Raw genomic sequence first — 23,083 nt, 5'->3', positions numbered from 1 at the left:
CCCGCCCGCCGCACCCCCCCTCCCCCGGCGCCGGGAATTCCTCCGCGCCGGCCCGGCCGGATCTCGCCGAGGGGCGGGGATGCCGCTGGAGCGCCAGCGGCGCGGCCGAAGGAAGAAAGGAAGGATTGCTCCCGGACCGCGGCCGCGCCGCCGCGCCGCGGGGCTCTCCCGGCCAGCGGGCCCAGAGCAGAGAGGGGACTATTTCCCGGCGGCGGCGGCGGCGCAGGGATCCCGGCGGGCGGGGTGTCGCGGCCGCCGGTGGTGTCGCGGCGAGGGGCGGGAGGAGCCGCGGCCGCGCAGGGGCCGAGCGGGGACAGGAGGCGCGGGCCGGGGGCCACGGAGCCGGGCTGAGGGCGGCCACCTCGGGGCCGGGCCCCAGCAGGGAAAGCCGATGCTCTCACATCGGTGAAATCACACGGTGTGAGAACCCGTGCTGGTTTTTCTTTCTAAATTCAGAAAGTGATCTATTTATTTACCTGTTTAGTGCAATTCCGGTGCGTTACCAAGTGCTGCGGTGTTACCATCTAGTTTATATCAAAATATTCACGTTTTATGAGGTAAAAAAGGGCTGACACGGGCTCCAGACCGAGGCTGAGTTACAATGTGGCAACGGTCTTGCTACTTAATCTGGAGATGCATTATTAGCTGGTTTGTTTCTATGCAAATACATTTAATGTTGTTTTGGCTACTTTTTAATATGTGTTAAAGATATTTTTAATGATGCAGTGATAACCTGTCAGTCTGATTTCCAGATGTAGGAGAAAAAAGTATAAACTTAGATTGCTATCTATTGAACTAAAATCTCATGTTCCAGCTAAGAGTGTCTGACACCATCCATTACCCTTTGTCACATCTCAGCAATTCTTCCCAAACTCTGCCCTGGCGGTTGTCTACCCCAAGTTGGCTGGTTGATTGATTGATTGATTGATTGAAGAGTGCTAGCAGGAATACTGCAGCTGCTTTCTCACGGTGAGATAAAGGGGCGATGACTACTTGTGTCCATACTTACGGCTACTAAATGTTCATAGTGTCTTAAAGTAGGATTGTAGCACGATGTAGTTTGCCGTGTTTGCTGTTTCTTGATAATTGCCTTGAAAGCAGCCCATTATGGTCAAATAATATACTTTTGAAAAACCTTATGTGTGCTTCCTAGAATATGTCAGGAAAATATTGTCAAGACTTTTCCTGCTTTGGGAATTTTGTGCTCCTTGAAGAACTGTTTTTGTGACAACTTTTGGCAGATGACTACTAAAAATGGGAGTAAACAAGCTGTGACTCCTTTATGCTTGCTGTTCTCCAAGAGTTGGAGAGAAAGATTAGCAGGGAGAAGGTAGGAGCAACAGGGGCTGACTGCCTGCAAGTGCCTCAACAATTGAGGATTTGCAGTCTCACACTTTAATATGCACAAAAGAATTCACATAAGGAAGCACTCACAAATGCCAGAGCCACAGGAAAATCTTGAACCAACGTTTGTACTTCTAAGGCACAAAATCAGTAAGAAAACTTGCAGGAAATTGGGATTTGTTGTTCTAGCTCTCCTGAGGCTGACTATTTGAGGCTTTTTAGCTTTATTTTCCATTGATGTGAAACTTGGGCATACATGCAGCACTATGACTGCACTTGTCTGGCAGTTCTTAACTACTGATAAAAGCTACTGAAAGTTTAGTAAGCTATTACAGCTTTCAGGAATTCTGAGTTCTTGCAAGTGTCATGGAAGTAACCACCTGAAAGGAAGATTCCTTGTAGCATGGTTGGGAGGAGAATTGTCTGAAGAGCTTGGCCTTTTTTATTTCTTTTATTTGCATGGCTGCTGCTGAAACTGCATTTCAAAGGTTACAGTAAAAGGGCATATGTTCACTTAGTCAACCACTTAGATATTAGCAGATGCATGCAGTGATATTTTTCCCCCCCCATGCAGTCTGGCTTGCTTTGCACTATTTCTTCTCTTCGGTTCTTGTCTTATCCTTCTCTTACCTTCTGTTTTAATTTGGGGTTTTTTGTTTCTTTGTTTATTAAGCCCTTCTCCATAGTTCCTCTGTCACATTTAGTATGTGGGTGCTTCTGGATTAGATGTGACATGATGATCAGACAGTTGTTTGCGTGCTTGGTCTTGCATTTGTTATAGAAGCTATGCATAAGGAATTATCTTAGACTTATATTAGCCAACAGAACTATAGAATCACAGCATGGTTTGGGTTGGAAGGGACCTTAAAGATTATCTAGTTCCAACTCCCTGCCAAGAGCAAGGATGGCACTCATTAGATCAGTTTCTCAGAGCCCCATCCAACCTGGTCTTGAACACTTCCACGGATGGGGCGTCCCCAACCTCTCCTTGTTTTATGTTGTATCCTTTCTTCTGTATATCCTTCCTTCTCTGTATCCTCACTCGTGATTTTTGTTTCCGAACACAATCCCTAGAGGGCAGCAAAGTAACCAATGCATTCAGTAGCTGCAACTTGAGCCAGTCTAAAGATGCTCTTTATGAGCCTACCAGTTTTTTGTTCCTGGAGATTATGCCTTTCTTCTTAAAACTTATTTCCCAAGTCATAGTTTCAGGGGGAAAGTTTGTGTTTGGGCAGGAGGGGAGGGATCCTTGGAGTACAAAATGGATTGCAACAGAGAGGAAGGGAATTAGGGAATGGACAAATTGCAAACAAGGAAGGTGAAGAAGTTGCTTCTTCCCTTTTAATGAAATTGCTAAAAGGCCTCAGTAGAAACAGAAGCTCAAAAGGAAACAGGTTTCCCTATCCATTAATTAACTTAGCTTAAAACCTACACAGCTTCTGAGGATGCTCCACACAGGTTTGAGGCCTCTTGCAATTTTTGTTAGTGCAGGTTCTTGGAATTCATTGCTTAAAATCAGACTCTGATTGGACTGTGGACTCCTGCTATTATTACCTTACAGTGAGGGTTAATGACAGTATTAACTGTTGAGTGGTGAGCTAGGGGCAAGTAAAGACTATTTATTCAGAAGAAACGAAATTCTTATAACATGTCTTTATTACTATAGAATCATTTAGGATGGAAATGACCTCTAAAATCAAGTCCAGCCATAAACCCAGCACTGCCAAGTCCATCACTAAACCACATCCCTAAGTGCCACATCCATGCTTCTTTTAAATACCTCCAGGGATGATGACTCCACTACTTCCCATGGCAGCCTGTTCCAATGCTTCACAACTATTTCTGTGAAGAAAGTTTTCCAGATATCCAATCTAAACCTCTCCTGGTGCAACTTGAGGCTGTTACCTCTCATCCTATCTATTATTACCTGTGAGAAGAGACCAATCCCCACCTTGCTACAGCCTCCTTTCAGGTAGTTGTAGACAGCCATGAGTATTCCCCTCAGCCTCCTTCTTTCCAGGCTAAACAACCCCAGCCCACTCAGCTGCTCTTCATAAAACTTGTGCCCCAGACACTTCACCAGCTTCATTGCTCCTTGGATGCTCTTCAGCACCTCTTGTATGTTATGCCCATCTCACCTATGAAAGTTCTAACTCATTACATTATAGGTCAGGGAAAGTATTGCAGATCTCATGTTTGGCCTTTCTATCTTATGGTGACAGTTTCATGCTCTCAGGTTTTTTGGAAAGAGCATTTTGACAGTTTTCCTCTCTTGGGAATGTTACTTTACACCATTTAAAATCTGTGTCTTTAAATATTTTTAGAAACAGGTCAACAGATTTGTGATGCTTCTCCAGAAAAATTATAGATAGATGATGTGTGTTCTGTGAAACCCAAAGAAAATAGGATGACCATGAAACCTTTTGGCAATATCCAGCCAGGAAATTTGTGCTTTAATGTGAAGGTTTATAATTGTTCCATAAAGAAAATTAAGCTCTTTGTCATCATAAACACATTAAGAAAAGCATGCCTGGGATCAAGGTAATTTCAGATAAATTATACTGCGTGGAGTCTGTTCACGCCTCTGCTGGAAAATATATAGGTTTCATCTGTCAAGTACTGTTTCTTTTATATTAAACACAACTAGGCCTGCTGGGTGGGAAGTGGGAGGCTTAGAGTGGACAGGGTGAGATTTATTGGTTATTTTACACTGATGGTTGTTGCTGTGTTTCATTCAACATTCTTGAATTTCCCAAAGACTTCATGTTTTAGTGGAACCAGTGGAAGATGGTGGATTTTCTACAGCTCTAGAAAATCAGGCCTTCAGTCTCAAGCTAGCACTTATTAGTATTTTTGAATTCTAATCTTAATGTTTTAAGGCAGAAGTTAGTAAAAATTTGTTCTGTAACTGGCCGTTAAAATGCAACAACAAAGCATATTTGCTAACCGTCTTTCTACTGTTAATATGCCCCAACTGAGGTTTTGTTTCTTTGTTTTCTTTATTTTTGTAGTGCTGTCTTCCAGTTATAGGTTTCAAGAGTTATCTGCTTTCCAGATCTGAATGGCAATCTTCTGCATCAGGACAGTTGGTAACTTACTCTTGGGAGACAGAGAAAGTCAAGTTGCTGTTCCTTTGAGAAGTCTAAGGACTTCAGCAGATGCAGACATTTTTCCTATTTAAATGCCTGTCACCAGCTGATCATATCATGCCCTTCTGAAACCTTTGCCGAAATTTGAGACTCAGACTGTGTTGTACAGTGTTAGGGGTACATTGAATGGAGTGGGGAATGTTAGGACTTTGCACTCTGTTAAAAATAGTATTTTGAAATAAATTATTTGTTGCACTGTAGGAAGGCTTATTCAGGAACAAGCATAATGGGTTAGTGCTAACATCCATCTTGTCCAGTACTTTGATCCTGACAGGAACTCATTTTGGGGTCAGTGCCATAATCTCCATTCTGTGTTGGCAAGAAGCCTATTTTTGGTCATCTAAAGATTAGCTGAAACTCTGAAGCATAAAGCTTGGTGTCTTTAAAAAAAATCTGATTCCTATGGATGTGTTGTGAAGACTTCTGTTCCACCTGTACATATTCATAGACTCATTTCAGTGACTTTCTACAGGTGAATTTTACTGACACTGTATGATTCTATTTTTGTCCTTTAAAAGAAATTTTTTTCTCTTTTTTTTGACAGGAGGGACAGGTGTTCCTGATCAGCCCTTTCACTATCATTGTTTCATTTTTCTACAGTTAATCTAAATACCTGGTAAGCTGTACTGTTTGCAAAGAGTGAAGAGGTTCTGTGTCCACTTGATTATCATGACACATTGTGGGAAAAGCCTGAGTGTAGCTGGCTTAATCTTGTGTTACGTAGGCAACTCGGGACAATTGGACATTTCAGGAAGTCAGTTTACAAACATCATTTAACCACTTATATTTTTGCATAGCCTCTTTAAAGGAAATTTTGGTAACAGCCACCAGTATGTCTTTGAATCAGAGCATTGACATTCAGTATTTTCAGTGAAGATTCTCAGACTGTGTATGAAGGTCTTGTGTATGAAGATCTTGTGTACATGGCTGAAATGGTAGCATCTCTTTACAAATAATTTGGGTTTAGGGCCAGTTGTTTCCCACAGAAGGGAAAAAAGACATTGTAATTGTTTGGTAAGCTATGCTTTTTCTTTGTCCTGTTTCACTTTTGCATACAGTTACCTAAACTGCTTTTCATAGGACTGTTCAGCAGAAAGCAGAGGTCACCTAATTAATACTTAAAGTTGTTGGACTTCTGTAAGAAATGTAGGTTTGCTTCTCCTGCACGGTATTTACATTTTTTGTGCGTTTGTTTGTTGTGGTTTCAGAGGTGTTTTGTTTTTTTTAAATGCAAAGCAAAACAAGTGCTTTCATTCCATACACTTGGGGAAACTGTGCTAAACTTATGCTTTACTCTTTCTTGTCAGGTTCTCTGTCGCTGTGCTAACTTGAAGAGGTGACCATTTGCTGTGAGTTAATGATGTTTATGCTCTCTCCTATGGGTCTCTCCTCCTTTTCCTCCTATGAAGCAACATCACAAAAGGAACATACAGTGCAAGATTTTCTCCTTGCAGTTAATAATGCCAAGCACTCACTGTGTTGAGAAAAATGTTCTTTTAAACATGCTAGAATAAAAAAGATGCTCTGCTATGTTACCATATTGTGTGCCTAATCCTGAAAAAGAAATAACTCTGCCCCAACCAGCTTACAGTTTGTTTGGGATCCAGCCAGTGTATGTAACTGACACCAGGAAATCGAAGGGAGAATAAAGGAAACATGAGAAATATGTTAACATGGACAAATTATGTAAAATTACTGTAACCCTCTAATGCCCATCCATTTAAGATACAGTGTTATTGCAGGAGTAATCTTGAGGGACCTGAAATAACCAAAAGTAGTGATGTCAAGATCTTTACTTGAGGAAGATGATGTATTTTTGCATGTGGAAAAAAGGTGTAAAGAGTGGTGTAGTAACCAGTAGTGGCAGCTTTTTTTGCTGTATGTTTTAGGCCTTGGACTGTCAGAACATTTTATGCTGTAGCATTCTGGCACCTTCTGCTAAATTTTGTCCTCCATAGCTTATCCTACCTGGCTTCTTGTGGTTTAAGGGCGGGGGCACGGGGGCAGGTATAAAGTGGAAAATAACACTGACTGTCTGTGACCAAAAGAAGGTCCCTGAGGTATTACAAGAGTTTGTATTTCAGTTTTCTGTCTTGTTGTTTCTGTAGAAAAGTATGCACTGTTTCTTAGAAGTCCCTGTGTTACAGAGCTGTGCTGGATTTTGGAGGTCAGTGTGGCTGGACTGTGTAGGTATCAAAATATTACTGCTATTCAAGTCTCATATCTTTTCTGGCTGTAACTACTGTTTGGTTCATGTAATGATCCACAGTTCAGATATACAGTTTAGGAAAGATCAGCAAGAGGTTCCATTTTGAGAATACCTCTAAGACAGAGTTGTAAGCAACAAAAATATAATTGTTAGTTAATTTTTTCTCATATAAATAAGATTTATTTTTCCACATGGAAATTGTTATTATAACACCATTTCACTGGAATTTTCTGGGAGTACAATGGTTCTCTAAAGTGTATCTTGTTAAAAAAACCCAGCAGCTCAACAACAAATAAATCAATATAGCTGTATCTGGCTCTTCAGGTTGTATTATGTGATGTTTCAAGGAATTATGTCCTTTCTTCTCCTGTCTGAGGCAGATATAACTACATAAATATAAAATGAAATCTGCAATTTTGCATTTGAAGGTACGGATCAGTACATACAGGCTCAGTCTACAGTAGCAAAATTGTCCTTGGAAAGAAGGACACAAAATTTCTGCTGGAGTTTTTGTTAAACTGAGAGGAAAAACAAAAGGTCATGCCTACACAACTTTAGAGTGAAAATGTTGGATACCACTAGGACCTTGTTATTGTTAGTTTCCACACAGTTTTTAGAAAAATACCCACTCAACTTCACTCTCAGCCAGTGCTTTAAATTCTCTTATGCTGGAGATCATGTTTTTACTTGCTCTTATATAGTTCACTGTCTTCCATCTAAATTACATCCGTTTTAGTGAAGGTGGCTTTTATCCTTAGTTAAATTAAACAAATTAAAATTTGAAATACGTTATAGTCTGGGAGCCTGCTATGAGGTCCATTTGTGGACCATTGTCTCCATTTCAGACACATGTCATTCTGAAAAACCAAAGAGATGACCCAGGTTTCAGAGTTACACTGTGAGCCCACTGCCAGAGATCCCTCCCAATGGATACTGCAGAACTGGCAAGGGCATTTTGGATAGATGATGTTCTGCTGATGTTTCATGTGTAAATATCCACTTCTAACAAGCGTGTTCCCAGCCCATCCACTCATTCCCTAACTTCGCCTTCCCATGTGCTACGTGCTGTATTTTGGTTAGGTAGCTGCAGATAGGTCTGCATATTCTAAAAGAATGTTCTGATACTTTTCTGTACTGTGTGACTTTACATAGAAGTTTTTCTATTCATTAACTGGTAGCAGTCTTTGCTTCACAGTAATAGATGGAAGCAAAAAAAAAGAATCCTCTTCTACTTGTATTGTAAAAAAATAACCAAAATTAGAAAAAGCAAACCTCCCCCCCAGCAAGTATGCAAGTGTTTATGAAAATCAATAGTTCCTGTGTTACTAGTTATGAATATGAGTTCAGTGCTGATAAAGACCATGGAAAAAACTGCTTTTAAGATATGATCAAATTTAGAAAATTAGTAATTTTTTCTCAGTGCAATTGCTGGAGATAACAATAAGACACACTAGAAGTTAGAATGAGAAAGTTTGTTATCACTTTATTTAAATTTTAGATGAAAAAAATGGCAGTAATAAGCTGTGTTAAAAAAACAACCAACCAACCAATCAACCTCCCTCCCTCCTTCCTTCCTTCCCTCCCTCCTTCCCAGATTTATGCTCCTGAGTTGTTTGGCTATTTTTGCTTATCCCTCCCACTGTCAAAGAATGCAACAAAGTTTTGTCTACACAGAAAGCAAATACTGCAAGTAATGCAGCCTATTGACATAAGTAAGTGGGAAATATGTGATGAAATGCTATGCTCAGGAAAACGATGAAATAAAGTGAGAAGAGTTTAGTTTGCTTTCTTTCTTCTGTTTCCAGGGCTTTTTTTTTTTTTTTGGAGGAGAGGTTGATTTCTCGCTGTTGATAAACCTTCTGTAACTGAAAAAAGTACAAGGAACTGGTATGGTAAAGTTTTAAGCTAAGAAACTTTATAGACTATGTGACTTCAAAACAGGAATTCTGAGCACATATAAGGCAAAACCTATAAAATACAAGCTCTGTGCAAGAAACTTATTCACTGTGTTGAGGATAGTTTTATGCTGGGTACTCTTTAAGGTGTGTTTCTTGGAGAGACTGCTTGGAAAGAGGCACTCGCAGTGCTTTACCACTGTCAGCCTCATAGGTAGGGTGCTTCTGTCCAGAAAACAAACTATGAGGCTTTTAAGATTGTTGGGCTTTTTAAATTTACCTAAGAGTTTAGGTTATGTTGTAAGGTGGGGACTCTGACTCAGAATTATTTGGGAATTCTTTGTATTGTTAAATTCTTGGAAACTGCTGTATAGTAGAATACAAAGAAAAAACGAAAAAGAGGACCTTATAGCTAGCATAAACATATTCCTAACTAGGAGTTGTCTGAATCTGGGTCTAAACTAGCTAATTTCCAGTTTTATTCTTTGGACAGCATATAATGAAAGCGTAGAATTAAAAGTCGCTTTTAAAAATACTGTTATATTAGAGACTACTAGACAAGAGTTGGGAGATAAAGATGCAATTAGTAACAGCACAGTAATTCAGCCTGCAGAGCTACTTGCTACTTAACAAAAAACAATCATCCAGAAAGATCTATGGGTTCCTAGGCTTATTGTGGACAGGGCATGCAAATAAAATTATTTGTTACAATTACTTAGCAGGACCCTGCACTTTGTTAGAATTCAAGCAAACTGCAGCCAAACTGCTTAATTTTGCCTTGTTTTATATTGACCCAGACACAGGAAAAATGAGGCCAGTGAAGTACACAATGAAAGTGTTAATAAAAAATCCCACCAGACCTGGAAACAAGGAAATTATGGTTATTTTTCTCTCCCTTCTCTGAGTAACAATGCCAGCGGGTCACCACCTCTGCGCTGAGACTGGGAGAGATTGTGGACATGTCAGGACAGGGTTGTGCCAAGAGGATTGAGTAGACCCAGCTGCAGTGAGGGGAAGGGTGATAGTAACTGTTGTCTCAATCAGGATGTGTGAGGACCTTTTTTGTTTTGGGTTCTGGGGGTTTTGTTTTTTTCCCTCCCTAAATCTGGAAATCCAGGATGCTTCCTCCTGTTGAAATAAATGGAGATGGATATGCTGTCCAAATGGGGAAAGTTGTTCTATGCCCTTTTGAGGTGTTCTTTAAGAAGGAACAGTTCCTCCCTGTTAGCCCACACTCCAAATGTTAGATGTATAAATAAAAACTGGCTGTGTACTCCCTCATCAGTTTTATTTTGAGATTTTTTTTTCTTCTTTTCAGAACATTGGATTTTTTTAGTTATTTTTCCATATTTGTTACCCCTGAAAAGTCTGGAGGAAATTCAGTAATTCCAAAACTAGAAAAGTGTCCATATTTATTTTTTGACAAATTTGTTATGGCTGTTTGGTAATACTAACATACCTCAATCCCTAGGTGCAAGTGGATATTTCTTTGAGTTTCTTTTATTTCAGACCCCAGAAATAACTGGACCTTCAGGAACCACAGGCTGAACTTTACCAGTGTCTCAAGACAGTGTAGAAATAAATTGAACGGTTTCAGTAAGATGCACAGGTATCTTCTCAAATTCTTTCCTTTTGATGGACACATGTGCTTTTTAAACTACAGACCTGGGTTACTTTTTAGAACTAACTTTCGTTTCTCATTGCTCTTCCCACAAAGTACCAAAGAAGGTTGATCACAAGCAACTAAGTATTCCTCGATGTTATTACTTGATGGGAGGCCTTAGCCTGCCCTCCTTTGGGGGTAAGAATTTGTACAATAATGACTGCTTTATTGATTTGAATGTAAAAATAAATTAATAAAGTTACAATTGTTTCTCCATCTTAGCTGGAATTCAGAATTTCTTTTCTTTGTTTAGTGTCTGTATGGCAGCATAACTTGTGTACTACCTTCTGTAATTTATTATTCTATCAATTAATGTATTTTATTTTGATGGTTTATCAAAGCTATAGGGTAATATACAAATTGATCTCAATTTAAAGATTGAATGCTCTTTTTATTTTCAGAGTTGGTGGTAGTTTGTTATAACTGTGTTATGATTCTTGGTTTTGACAGAAAATTTTTTACAAAGAGGAAAAGGAAGTGTGCAAAACAGTGAAGAAATCAAAAAGACCTTAAATAAAACCACTTTTCAATATAAATTAGCTAAATTCTGAGCCTATGAGATGTCCCTGACTACCACAATTCTTTACCCATTTGATGCTGTGACAGTGAAATGACAAGTCCTGGGTACTGGCAGAGTCTAACAGCAGAAGCCTTGTGCAACTTTGGGAGAACTGGCTTTTTCCAGCAAGAGCTGACAGAGGAGCATTACAGCAACTTTTCATGCATTTGAAAACTTGCAAAAGGGTTGGTGATTTTTGTGACTGCAGAAGGAAGAGGTTTTACTGGCTTCAAAGACCAGATGACTTAGTGACATTTTAGGAAAAGCTTTCTCACAAGATTTGTTAGACGTTGGAACAGATTGCCAAGAGACTATGGCTGACTAAGGGAAAGTTTTTTAAAGTGAGTTACCTTAGTATCTCTCAAGAGTGAACCATGTGACAAAGTGAAAGAAGTGAGCTCTGTCCAGGTCTGGTGTTTTTATTTCATAGATGCTGTGGGGTTAAATGACCTTCCCATAATTAATTCCTGGGCCTGGTGTTTTCAAGGTGTTTGCATGTATCAACACTGGAAGTTGACAGCCATGTTAGTAAATGGGTTGATGTAAATACAGGCTGCTGCCAAAAAGGGAGGTGTCTTAACTGCCCTTTTCAGGCTGGTTTTCCATTCAGTGGGGTGACAAATATGCACAGCTTAGATCAAGGCAAATCTGTCCCTTTTGCAGCAGCAGCTGCTCAGTGTGACCATGGAACAGGTGCTTAAGGCTGGGTAATCAAGGGATGGTCACTTACTGGGGTGATTGATACATGTCCTGACCTAAGTGCCTTGTTCAGGAAGGAACAACAGGCTGAAAGAGCAGCATAATGCAAGACAGCTGAATGTCCTCTATAGCAAGCTATCACCTTTTATCTTAGCCTTAAATGGAAGTGGTAGGTACTTAGTTCTGTCCAGTATGCTTTAGCAAACATGCAAATAAAGCAATTCCAGTTTTCAACTTTCAAAAAAAATGATAGCTGGAGAGAGGTAACCCACTAATAATGAAGTAAGACAGCATACATGTCCTGCTTCAAGTGGGGCTTTGCCTCCAGCTCTGTATCTTTAGCAAAATTTACCAGTGATGGTGAAAATTAGTATAGAATTCAAAATAATCACAGTAAAACATTATCACAGTATCCCTCTGCTGTAGTGGTGAAAAATTCATACTGCCAGCAGGAATCATATTTTGCAGGGGGGAGAAAGTCTAAAGGAGGTAGAATATACAAGAGAAATCTTCCACTTGTTACTGGGTCTGGCAGAGATGGAGTTCATTTTCCCCACAGCAGTCCCCAGGGCTGTGCTGTGCATTGGCAACTCTAAAGGTGCCCATAAGACACCAGTGTTTTGGCTGCTGCTGAGCAGTGCTGGCACAGCATTAGCACTGTCACTCCATCCTCTTCCCCTCACCAGGAGCATGGGGGTGGGCAAAATTTTGGGAGGGGACATAACCAGGATAGCTGCCCCACTGAGCAAAGGGATATTCCATACCATGGGGTTCTGCTCAGATGCAAAAGCTAAGGAAAAGGAGGAGGGACAGGGGACATCTGTTATTTACAGTGTTTACCCTCCAGAGTAACCACTGTGTGTGCTGAATCCCTGCTTCCTGGGAGGTGGCAAGCCATCACTTGCTGATGGGAAGTAAATAATAAAATCTGGTTTTTGAATTTTCTTGTATGCATGCAGTTTTTTTCTTTTGCCTTAGTAAACTACTTTTTCTTGACATACAAGGGTTTTTTTCCATCTTATTTTGCTGAGGAGGGGAGTGATAGAGCGGCTTGGTGGGCACCTGCCATCCAGCCAAGATCAACCCACCACAATTTGCTACAGCATTTTAGTAATTTGCACTGTTACAGGGTAGATGTAAACCCCAATGTAGATAAAATAGTACCTTTGACATAAAACTTGTAGGATTAAGCATGACACTGAAAAATTAGATAATCAGAGACGGGACCACACAATGCAATGCAAACTGCAGCCACCCCCCCACTCCATGGAGTTCCAGAAAAAAGTCTTTAGTTTCTTACTCTTGTGTCACCTTGTTCCCACTTCTTTGTACTTGCTGATTCAGTTTAAAACCTTTTCCCTTTAAAGGCCTCAAACTTTCTGTAATGTACGTCAGCTGCCAGGTGTCTCCTAAGTCACAGATATTCCTGCAGAGCCCAGCAAAAGCTAAGATAGAGCGTGCACTTATTCCTCTGGCACAGTGGCTTTGAGGGATAATGAAACAGTATTCTGTATCCCAGTTTTCCAAACCTCACTCTTGGTTGTTAGCAGTTGTGTAAATTCAGTGTCAAAGGTTATGTTTACAATTTTGCCAGAGAGTTTAGAATCTCTTCGGGTTTGGCCTGTGCTGCTGAAGCTAGCAGGAACTAAATAACCTGGGATCTTTGTATGGATAGTTGTTAGGGATACTTAGATGTGTAAAGATGCAAATAAATACTTCTATGGGATCTTTTAAACCCCAGCATTTCAGGGAGAGTGGCCTTTTTGCAGCTTCAGGCACTTGATTTTTTTTCTCCTAACCAGCCTCTCTTTGGTAGCAAATGCAGGAATGCTCAGCATATAGAGAATCACCAGTTTAAAAGAGACTAATTCCTGCCTGGCAGCTGGGCTGGGCCATGGGGGCTTTCAGAGTTCCCCAGGTGCCCAGTTGTATGAGAGACTCCTGGCACCAGGGTGCTCAGGGACTTGGTCTGTAGCTCCTGCTGCAATGAAATTGTCTTCACCCCTCGACTCTCACAGTCTTCACTTAAAAATGCTGTGGGAGGCTGGTGGCAGGGAGATCTGACTTTTTGGGCAGTGTGTGTGCCGCAGTCAGCATTTGGTCACAACTGTGTGGCTGAATCCATGTGTGTGGCTGTGCTGGAGCTGGCTGTGGTTCCTGGCTGTGCTGTGGTCCTGGCCCAAGCCTTGCCCAGGAGAGAGCAAGCTGGGAAGTGCCAGAGTTCTGTGGGAGCAGTGGTAATGATTAAAATGCCCAGGTGACACAGGCCATCGTGTTTACCATACTTTATTTGCTCGTGCTGTGAGAAATAGCTTTTCCTCAAGCACATGAACATGCAGAAACATATTCATGTCTCCAATATGCCTTGAGCTGCAGAGCCTGAAGTTGCTGCATTTAATGAAGCATTACAGCAAGTAAATGCCAATACCAGCAAGAAAAAACCTGCCTTTTAAATTTAAAAGATCTGAGTATTTTCCATTTACTGATAGATTGGTAGCAGGGAAGAACAAAGTCGATTAATCTCTGAATGAAAACTTGATGTCAATTAAATGTCCCAAAGAGTTCAAGACCTGTCAAAGGTTATATTTGAACAGTTTGTCTCGCTGCTCCCACGGAGCTGTTAATCAGTTTGACCACATAATACTGAGTAGCCTTCTAACGGAAATCATCGTAGGGAAGCGTGAAGCGCCACCCGGGATGAGAGCGGCGAGCGAAGGCTCCGGAGCTTCGGGGCGACCGACCCGGGGCGGGATATGGAGGCGCCTCCCGCCGCTCGGGAGAGCGGCTGCCGGGAGTTTGTGAGCGGTCTTTAAGCACTCCGGCTTTCTCATCCCCCGAGGCGCGCCGGCGAGGAGTCGAGCGCGGCGGCAGCCGCCCCTGAGCGGGGGATGAGGCCGGCGGAAGGCGCCGTCCGCCGCTGACGGGCCGAGCGCTCCCGGGGCCCGCAGCTCGCCGCGCCGCGCCGGCCCCAGACGATGGCGCTGCAGCCCCGGCGTTGCGGCGCGGCGGCGGCCGGCGGGGGTCGCTGCGGGGCGGTCCGGCGGCGGCGGCGCGGGGCTGCGGTGCGCGGGAGGCGGCGGCGGCGGTGGTGCCGCACAGCCGCGGGTGCCGGTCCCGGCGGAGGCATGAGGCGCGCGGGGCGGGCGGGCGGCGGCGCGGCAGAGCGCGGGTCGGCGCGGCCCTGAGCGGAGCCTCCGCGCCGCGCTGCGCTCCCGCAGAGCGACTATGGCCGGGGGAAGGCGAGGGCTGGTGGCGCCTCAGAACACGTTCCTGGAGAACATCGTGCGGAGGTCTAACGGTAAGGGGGCACCGGGGGCGAGCTCTCGCCGGCCGCAAGGAGCCCGCCGCGTCCTCGACGGGGACAGCGCCTGGCGCGGGGCGCCGAGCCCCGGCCGCTGCCGGGCGGCTCCGCCGAAGCGGCGCATCCAGGTGCCGGAGGCGGTGCCGGCTGCGCCGCCCAAGTCCTGCCGAGAGCCCCTGGCCCGGGCGGCGGGGCTCGGGCTGCAGGTGCGCCGGCACGGCGGGCGCCCAGCGAGCCCCGCCGGCCGCGTCGTGCCCGCGGCGGGCCGGGATCCGCGCCCCGGGGGCGAGCGGGGCAGCGCCCGGCCCGGAGCGGGGGGCTCGGGGCGTCCGGAGAGCGGCGGGGGCGGCGGCGGCTCCGGACCGAGAGGAGGTGCCGGGATTCAAGATGGTCCCTGGGCAAGGAGAGCCCGGTGCGGGGGCATCGGCCAGGGCTGCCTGCCCGAGTTGAAAGGGAAGGTTGGTCATAAGTGAGGAGAGACTTTGCCATTTTGAGGGCTGAGGGCAGATATTTCTTTTTTTTCCTAGTGCACTGTAACCAGGTCTGTCTCTTGGAAAACTGTGTAGTGGAAAATGCCTCGAATTTCACAATTGCATGCAAATATGTATTAATGCTATCCAGATTCTTTCACTTCGGGACTTACCAAAAGCTGCTCCCTCAGTAAGCTGGCGACCATGCAGGCGTTCATGGATTTGTTTAACCTAGGCATGTGCATTTCTTTTAAAGCCCCGAGCCTAAGTTGTGCCATTTTTAATGCTTCCATTGACTTCAGTGGGGTTACTTAAAGGATTAAGAACTTGTACTATGGTTGAGAATATGCAGGATCAAGCTCTTTTTGAAGACAAGACGAGTGAATTAATTAAAAACATAGTTTGTTCTGATAAAGCAAAGACAACCTTCTTGATAAGCAGCTAAAAACTCAAATGATCACAAGAATGATTTAATTTTTTTTTTTTTTTAATTAGGCAGGATTATTGGAGAACTAGCCTTTGATAAGACCATATTTTCACAAAAAATTGAGGCTCTTTTTATAGGTTATTTCTCTCTGCAACTTTCCTGTAGAAGGGAAGGGCTTGGAAGCTGCATTCCTGAAAAAAATTACTCTCCAGACTTACAGTGAATCTTGCCCTCTTTTTTATTTCTTTTATAATGAATGTTACATTTGATCACATTCAGGCTGCTTCTCTAATCTTCCAACAACAGTTATTGAAGGTTTTTTTCAAAACTGTCTCGACTTTGTAGATTATTTTCTTCATTAAAAACCAATTTCCTCTTTTGGCTTTCAGTGCCAAAGCCTCGATGCAATAAATCAGTTGAGGCTTGGAGATGGGGGGAATCATGCAGCAGAAGCTATGCTCTGTTTCTTCCTCTCTTCCCCCATTATTAAGAAGGTGTCATAACAGAATGTGGTGCTAGACAGCGCAGGTAAAATGACAGCACTCCATTTCCAAACGCTCAGCAAGTCCTGAGGACTGGAATCAATACAAGTTTTTAGATTAAGCTTGGTAGGAAACGATGCACAGTTCAGACATATAAGGATAAGCTTAGGGAAGTGACTCAGGTTTAGAAGCCCATTTCTTCTGTAATGTGCCTTCAAGTTTTTGCTGGACTCAATCCAGCTTTGCTGTCAATGCGATGCTGTCACATACAAATTATGGATGAATCAGTTTTTCTAACCTTCGTCTGCTTGAGCAGACAAGGATGGACTCCCTTCTCTCCTGCTGAGGCAGGGCTGTGCTGACCAGCACGGGGGCAGTATGGAAACATGCCAGTTTCTTGTTGCCTGTCTCATCTTGTCCTGCCTACCTGGCCATTGAGATGATTTGGGATGCCCACAGGATGATTGCTTAAATGGGCCCATAAAGCTTGAGGTTTGGCTCCCCTTTCTTGGTTTCGTTCAATTGGGTAGTAATGTGACCCACAATGAAACTATCTACGCCATCTGGGAGTTGCCAAATAAACCTTGGGCTTGTTGTCAAGCTTGTATTTGCTGGCACATGCAAGCAAGTTGAGTAGTGCCAACAGATATTGAGTAGATACAGATATAGGACTGTTCCTAATTTGGGGAGGATTCCCTTTGAAAAGAGAGGAATTTGGTCTTTGAACAGAAATATGTACTAAGTGCGTCACGTGAAGGAACTTGCACATGATATGCGTATCATCAGTCACTGATGGACTGAGGGAAGCATGTTTTGGGGCAGGGGATGTTAACTCAGTGAAAGAGGCTGTATGGCAATAACAAAGGAATGGATGTGCATCCTCTTTTGGAAGCATTGCTCTAAGGACAGCACTAATTACACCGTTATTTTACCAGTAGTTTTAACAAGGAATTCTTTGGACAGCCTTTCATGTTAGATGTGGCACTGGTAAGCTGATGCACATTCAGTGGCTAAAGGTAGTAGCAGTGTATGTAGGCATGCAAGTTCAGGGTTTTTTCCATGAGGGTTAAAATTTGGTTCATGTTCATATCACACCTTCTGCAGCAAGACTCACCTCAAACTCCTTTGGTCTGAATCATCTACCTCAGAGTTACTAGGAACAAGAGCTTTTTCACAGGCTGCAAATCAATTGAGGCAGGTTCTCATGCACTGAATGCCAGCCAAAAGAGCTGTGCTAGGGCTGCAAAGCATTTCCTTCCCATGTGTTGGAGTAGAGAGAGGATGGGATGGCCTTAGGATAGCACATGCAGGAAGGAACATGTGAAGTGTCATCTTCGTAGACCGGTGGACCTCGTCTGTCCTCTGTGATTTCTTCTCACAAGAAGACCTTTGATGAAGTGTGAGCTTAAGAGTTGTCCTTCTTTGAAATGAGGGACACCATAACTCTGATCATCTTGTATTTAATGTTTAAAATCTGTGCTTCTGTACTAGCCATGCAGAGCTAAAAAAATAAATGTTGCATGCAGCGGTTGGTTGATAAAAATTTCTTTGAAGCATTGAAATATTTAAAGACCAGAACACCCAGAGGGACAGAAAATGAGCCCGTGCTGTAAAACAGTGCAGTATATAAAGAATCACTAGCCCCTGATGATTACTGCTAATGTGATATTAATGTTTTTTCTTGGTAATGTAATACATCCACAGTATACAAGCACTGTAATAATAGCAGTTATAAACCTGGATCATGGCCAGGGCACCCAATTCAGCTGGTGCAGTTTATTGTAGAAGATAGTGGTTATTTGTGGTATTCCAATGCTTTATCAATATCTGGAGGCAAAAATAGTTTTCAATTTATGTAAATGCCAGCTGAATTCTTCCGTCCTTCCTTGGTCAAAATTCCCATTGAGGTGTGTGATAACTGTGCATGTGGAAGAATGATAAAAGTAAGTCCTGTGTTTACATGGCTTTGGAATGTCGGTGGAAGTCATAGATACTTTTCTGATTTATGGACAAAATAAGGAGGTTGGAAGAAGGGTAAGTAAGAAGGCACGAGGCTGGTGTGAATTTAATTTTCCTTTCACAAAATCCCCTGGGAACACACTAAGGAGACATCAGTTAGGGAAGCAAACCTGGACCTTTTGATGGGGAATGCAGAGAGTTCCCTGTAGAGGGAAAGAAAAAGCACCTTCAGACACAGATCTCAAGTATAACAGACATTTGCATGATTTATGGCGTTGCTTCCATTACAGGCTATAAAGTCCCAGTACAATAAACATTTTGCATCCTGGGCATGCTAACCTTGTACCATCATCTGAGACCTAGGAGAGAAATTAACTTTATTGTAAACACTTCTGAAACTGAAAAGACTGGTTTTGTGTTCAGCCAGAGAGAAATGCAAAGGAAACTTAACAGAGAATGAAGAATGAAAACAGCAGACCTTCAGAAACTGCAAGAGAACAATTTGTAGGTTCTATGTAAAGGACATTTTCCCAAAGAGAATGAAATAAAGGGTTTTGTTGCTTCCTGATCTTCCTTCTTTCCCATGTTAACAACTGTGGAGACACATACATTTTTATCCATGCTTTTCATACAGTTGGTCAGTACCAATTGAAATAATTGAAATACCTATTCACTATTGACAGTGTTTTTTCTCAGTATCACTGGAATTGAATGTAAAATGTTTTTTTTTCTGCTGGCTTTTACTAGGCCAGAAGTCTAGTTTTGAATATGCACCTTCATTTAGGAATGTACGACCTGATTTTGCTAAAATTACTTTTATAGATAGTAAGGGGAAAAATGTACAGCACAGAGTTGACAGGTAATGTGCTTTAAAATTAATGTTCTGAAAGCTCAAGAAGTTCTCCTGTGATAATTCAACGTATCAATGCAGTTTTACATTAAATCCTAGAACAAGATTGTAAAACAAATCTTAATGAAACCCATTCATTGGAGAATTGGTTAATGCATTTTTGTAACTCATAGCTAAAAGTGAGTGGGGAGTTAGGTCTTGTCAAATACTTTTAAGGCTATAATCAGTAAATCAAACAGCTTCTTTAAACTAAAGACTTGTAATCGATGCAACTAAAGCATGCCTTTTTCTGGATTAGTGCTCAGATCATATGGGATGGGGAAAAAAAACCCCTGACCGGCTGAATGACGAAGTCTCACTGCTGAACAGTGTTTTTGTCCTTTAGTAAGGGTGGTGCTATGTCTGACTCTTACCAACTGATGAACTTTCTCATTTCTGAAAATTTTCTAATTATCTCACACTAACATCACGTGTGTATAAATGTTTGTGGGGTTTGTGTTTTGATGTTTATTTTTAGGGGTTTCTTTGGGGGGGGGTGTTGGATTTTTTTTTAGTTTCTCACTATGGACAGTACTTCAAGGATAGGTGAAGAATCATGCTATCCATAAAATACGTGTGGCAGCTTTGGCGCAATTTTGGTGCCATTTCATATTCTTGTTCCATTATTCTGCAGCAATTTGTTTTATTAAAAAAATATAGATAATTATGAAGGTTTTATAGCTACTAGTGTTAAAAAGATGCATTCTTTTCAATTTAAGCTTTTCTCATGGTAGGCACCTACTGTGAAGTATTTTCTGTAACAATGCAAAGGAAGAATGTTGAGATGGAAAAGGTAGTTTTTGTCTATACTGCTGGCTGCAATTAGCATTCATTTTCTGTAATGGTTTAAACTGAGTCACTTGAAGTTGTTGTTTTAGTTAGGGTCTCTCTTGTTATTTGTGGAAAGAACAATGAAATGAATTTTTTAATAATTCTTTTCAACTTGCACTTTGCTCTGGTGTACACATGACAGTGGAAGTCATGTTTGAATAAACATGAAGCCTCTGTATTTAGGGAATTGTGTTCATGCTGTAGCAATCAAGGAACTTTTACATCCCTTTTTGTTTCTGTAAAGTAAATAAATAGTTATATAAAGCTTTTATAAAACAGACCAAATGAACCTATCTATAGGGGTTTATGTTTTTTGTACTAGAGCAAGGCTGCAGATTAAAAATGTTGACCTCAGTATTAAGGATGGATAAATTTGAGGCTGCTATAACATTATTCTGTGGAGAGATCAAGTTGTTCAATGGGATATTTAAACACTGAAGCACCTCCACTCTAGGAATGAATACAAGGAGATACTGAGTGAAGGTGAGAATTCATGTAACACCATTGACTTCCACAGGAGGATGTGGGTGGAAGAGCAGAATTACTTATTTATTTTATTCTATCATATGAATAGTTTTTCTGTCATTTGAGCAGGTCTGTACTTGCTTTGACTACAGTTACACCACTTCTCCTAGGATGAAAATGTGGTTGGTCCCTGAAGTGCAAGCCTCGGATCCCATGTATGCAGAGAAAGGATTGAATAAGTACCTGAAATTCAGTGTGACTTATTTGTACTGACTTAGGGCCATATTTTGATCTCAGAAGTTACATTTGAACAATGTAACTAATCAGTGTGACTAAATGCTTCTCATTTACTTTTTTTTCCAAAGCTAAGACTAAACATGAGCAAAAATTCTTACATAGCCGTCCTTTGCTAGCAATTTCGACAGGCCTACTTATACACAAGGTTTGATTTCTATGCACTGGGAAGAAATTAGACAGGAATGAAACAATCTCTTTTCCCCCCAATATCCAAATGATGCTGTTTGTCATGCAAAGTCACAAGTTTGTAAATACCATGTGCCCCTTGTCCTTAAGCTGTATGATAAAATCTTTACTCCTATGACAGTGGCACATGATTTTTGCCTGCTGCACATTTCTTACACTGGCTGTGACACAGCATCTGTGCTGTTCTGTGGCCAGCTTCGGCAGCAGTAGCTGTATCCCCCACCCCTATTCCATGGGGAGGGTAAGAGACCCATATGATATGCAGCTCTTTTCGTTCTGCTGTAGAAGTGGTTTGTGCTTGGTAATGCTAAAGAACTAGGTTTGCTCCCCTGAAGATCCACGGGAAGAGTTTGAGATGGGATAAAAAAAGACCTGCTGGTCTCAATAACCAGGGCTGTCATCATGCAGCATGAGGAAGGCTGTGGTCTGGAATGAGGAGGGCAATTTCTCTTCTCTCAGAGACTGGTGGGAGAACAAGCAAGTTCAGGTCTTCCCTCCATGCTGAGCCTGGTTTTCCTTTTACTGAGAGGGGAATAAATTGGGAACAAATGTTTTGAGTGTTGTATTTGTATGATAACTGTGGGAAAAGATATTAATATATTTAAATTACTTTTGTACACTACACAAACCCAAGCACACTTGTGGGGGCTTTGACTGACCCACACATGGGAAAGTGCAGAGGGAACCAGCCTCTCTTGTTACCAAGGTCTGCTCTACAACTGCCTGGGCAGAGGTTTCCCCTCAGCTTCCTCTGTGCCATGAGGAAACACCTTCAGTGTGGGAATGTATCTGGCAGTGTTGTTTGGAATATGTTTGGCTGCTGGTCCCTGACCTTCTGCCAGTGTGTCCCAGAAAAGGACCTGTGCATCACTGTTGGGACAGGGAAGGTAGAACCAGTGTGCTGGCGTCTGGAAAGAGGTGGGGGTTCTCAGCTGGGCAAGATCCATGTTACAGGAGAGGCTGGAATGCAGTGGGAGCAAATGTGTAGCTGTGCAGGGGAGTGAATGGTAGGGGGGAAACATTTCAGTAACTTGCTCCATGCCCTTGCAAGGAGGTGACCACTCCTCAGTCAGCCAGTCCTGGCCAGATAAATGTCTGTGAGTGCAGCTTGTCTACAGGAATTTTGTAAGATGATGTTTTGGTTAAACAAAGCACTAAATGTCACAATAGGATTCAGTAGATAGTTTTGGTAAGATGGGTGCTCTAGACACTTGCTATTGTTACTGTTAAAGGACCAAGGTTATTTAGAAAGACATTTTCTGATTCTTCTGTGATGGTCTGTAGGAAAGTACTGGTTTTGGTGACTGAGTGAAATCCATTCTTACGTTTTGGAAGGAGTTAAAATGTTTTTCTTGTTGCTTTTAAGCGGCCGTGTCTACTTTAAAGTGATAACCCAAACCGGATCTGACATTTGAGTGTGTAGATGCTGACGTGGGTATACTGCAGAGAGCAGAACTGACCTGGGGAAAACGCAGGCTAGAAAATATGGAGTGATGCACTTCACAAAGTAATTCGTGCTGCAGAAGCCTGCCCTACTCATGCAAGTAATTGTGCTGCCTTCGTGATGCTACAGCTCTTACTTGTATTTCTGCAGCACGCTGTGCTCTGTGCTGCACCTCTGCATATTTCCTTGCTTCCCAGTGGTCTTGTTCAGACTGTGCCAAATGCAACACAAGCCAGAAGCCCAGGTCTTTTATATGAGCCTGCCCTCTCCAGTTCTAGCTCAGGTTTTCTTGGCGCTCATAACAAGGGCCAGTGATGCTTTCAGATTCTTCTTGGGCCAGGCAATACTGCTAACACAGTTGCCATTGTGATAGAAATTGATCTCCTGGTAGGGGAATTCATTGAGTCCTTTCAAAGAGGTGCTTCAAGTCACTAAATAGTTTTGAGTATGTCCATTTCATCCCTGTCTTTGAATAGAGTTTAGCAGTGGATTTCCTCATGGTCTTCCTCTGGCCAACTCTTTTCCTGGCCTTGCTGACCCACTTGTGAGTCCCCAAGAGTCTCTGCCCTGTGATACTCAGAGTTCACTAGAGCATCCCTCATGCTTGTTGTGTAACAAAGCCACAGCTGTTTCGTGGCCTCTGGGACCCTGTGTCCCTGCAGATGGAGTGGCAATATTTGCCTCACTGGATGTTATTTACTATTTTCTTATGTTAGGAACAATTTTTAACAGATTATGAGCTGTCCCCAAGCAGCACATTGTCAGGGATGTCAATGCAATTGAATGTAAATGATAGCAACGAGGACAGCCCTTC

General features: G+C 42.5%; 1 protein-coding gene and 1 long non-coding RNA gene across 9 annotated transcripts in view; both read left to right on the top strand.

The window, feature by feature from the left end:
- The first annotated feature begins 24 nt into the window (after positions 1–24).
- On the top strand, positions 25–12,011 carry LOC125323365. 8 transcript variants are annotated; one of them, XR_007202498.1, is made up of 4 exons: positions 25–969; positions 4,356–4,433; positions 5,038–5,109; positions 5,801–10,481. It is a non-coding gene; the product is annotated as an uncharacterized LOC125323365 (long non-coding RNA). The 8 variants fall into 8 exon arrangements; XR_007202501.1 differs by having other exon boundaries at positions 27–418; positions 859–969; positions 4,356–5,109; XR_007202502.1 differs by having other exon boundaries at positions 28–969; positions 4,356–5,109; positions 5,801–5,842; positions 6,602–10,481.
- Positions 12,012–14,670: 2,659 nt separating this feature from the next.
- KCNH1 (potassium voltage-gated channel subfamily H member 1) overlaps positions 14,671–23,083 on the top strand; it is a 177,588-nt gene continuing 169,175 nt past the window's right edge. Inside the window, exon 1 of the mRNA XM_048296236.1 lies at positions 14,671–14,816. Coding sequence (XP_048152193.1) covers positions 14,744–14,816 — 73 coding nt within the window. The 5' untranslated portion in view covers positions 14,671–14,743. The remainder of the gene's footprint in view (positions 14,817–23,083) is intronic.

Source organism: Corvus hawaiiensis, chromosome 3 (genome assembly GCF_020740725.1).
Source record: "Corvus hawaiiensis isolate bCorHaw1 chromosome 3, bCorHaw1.pri.cur, whole genome shotgun sequence".
NCBI lineage: Eukaryota > Metazoa > Chordata > Aves > Passeriformes > Corvidae > Corvus > Corvus hawaiiensis.
This window is presented reverse-complemented; position numbering and strand designations above follow the sequence as displayed.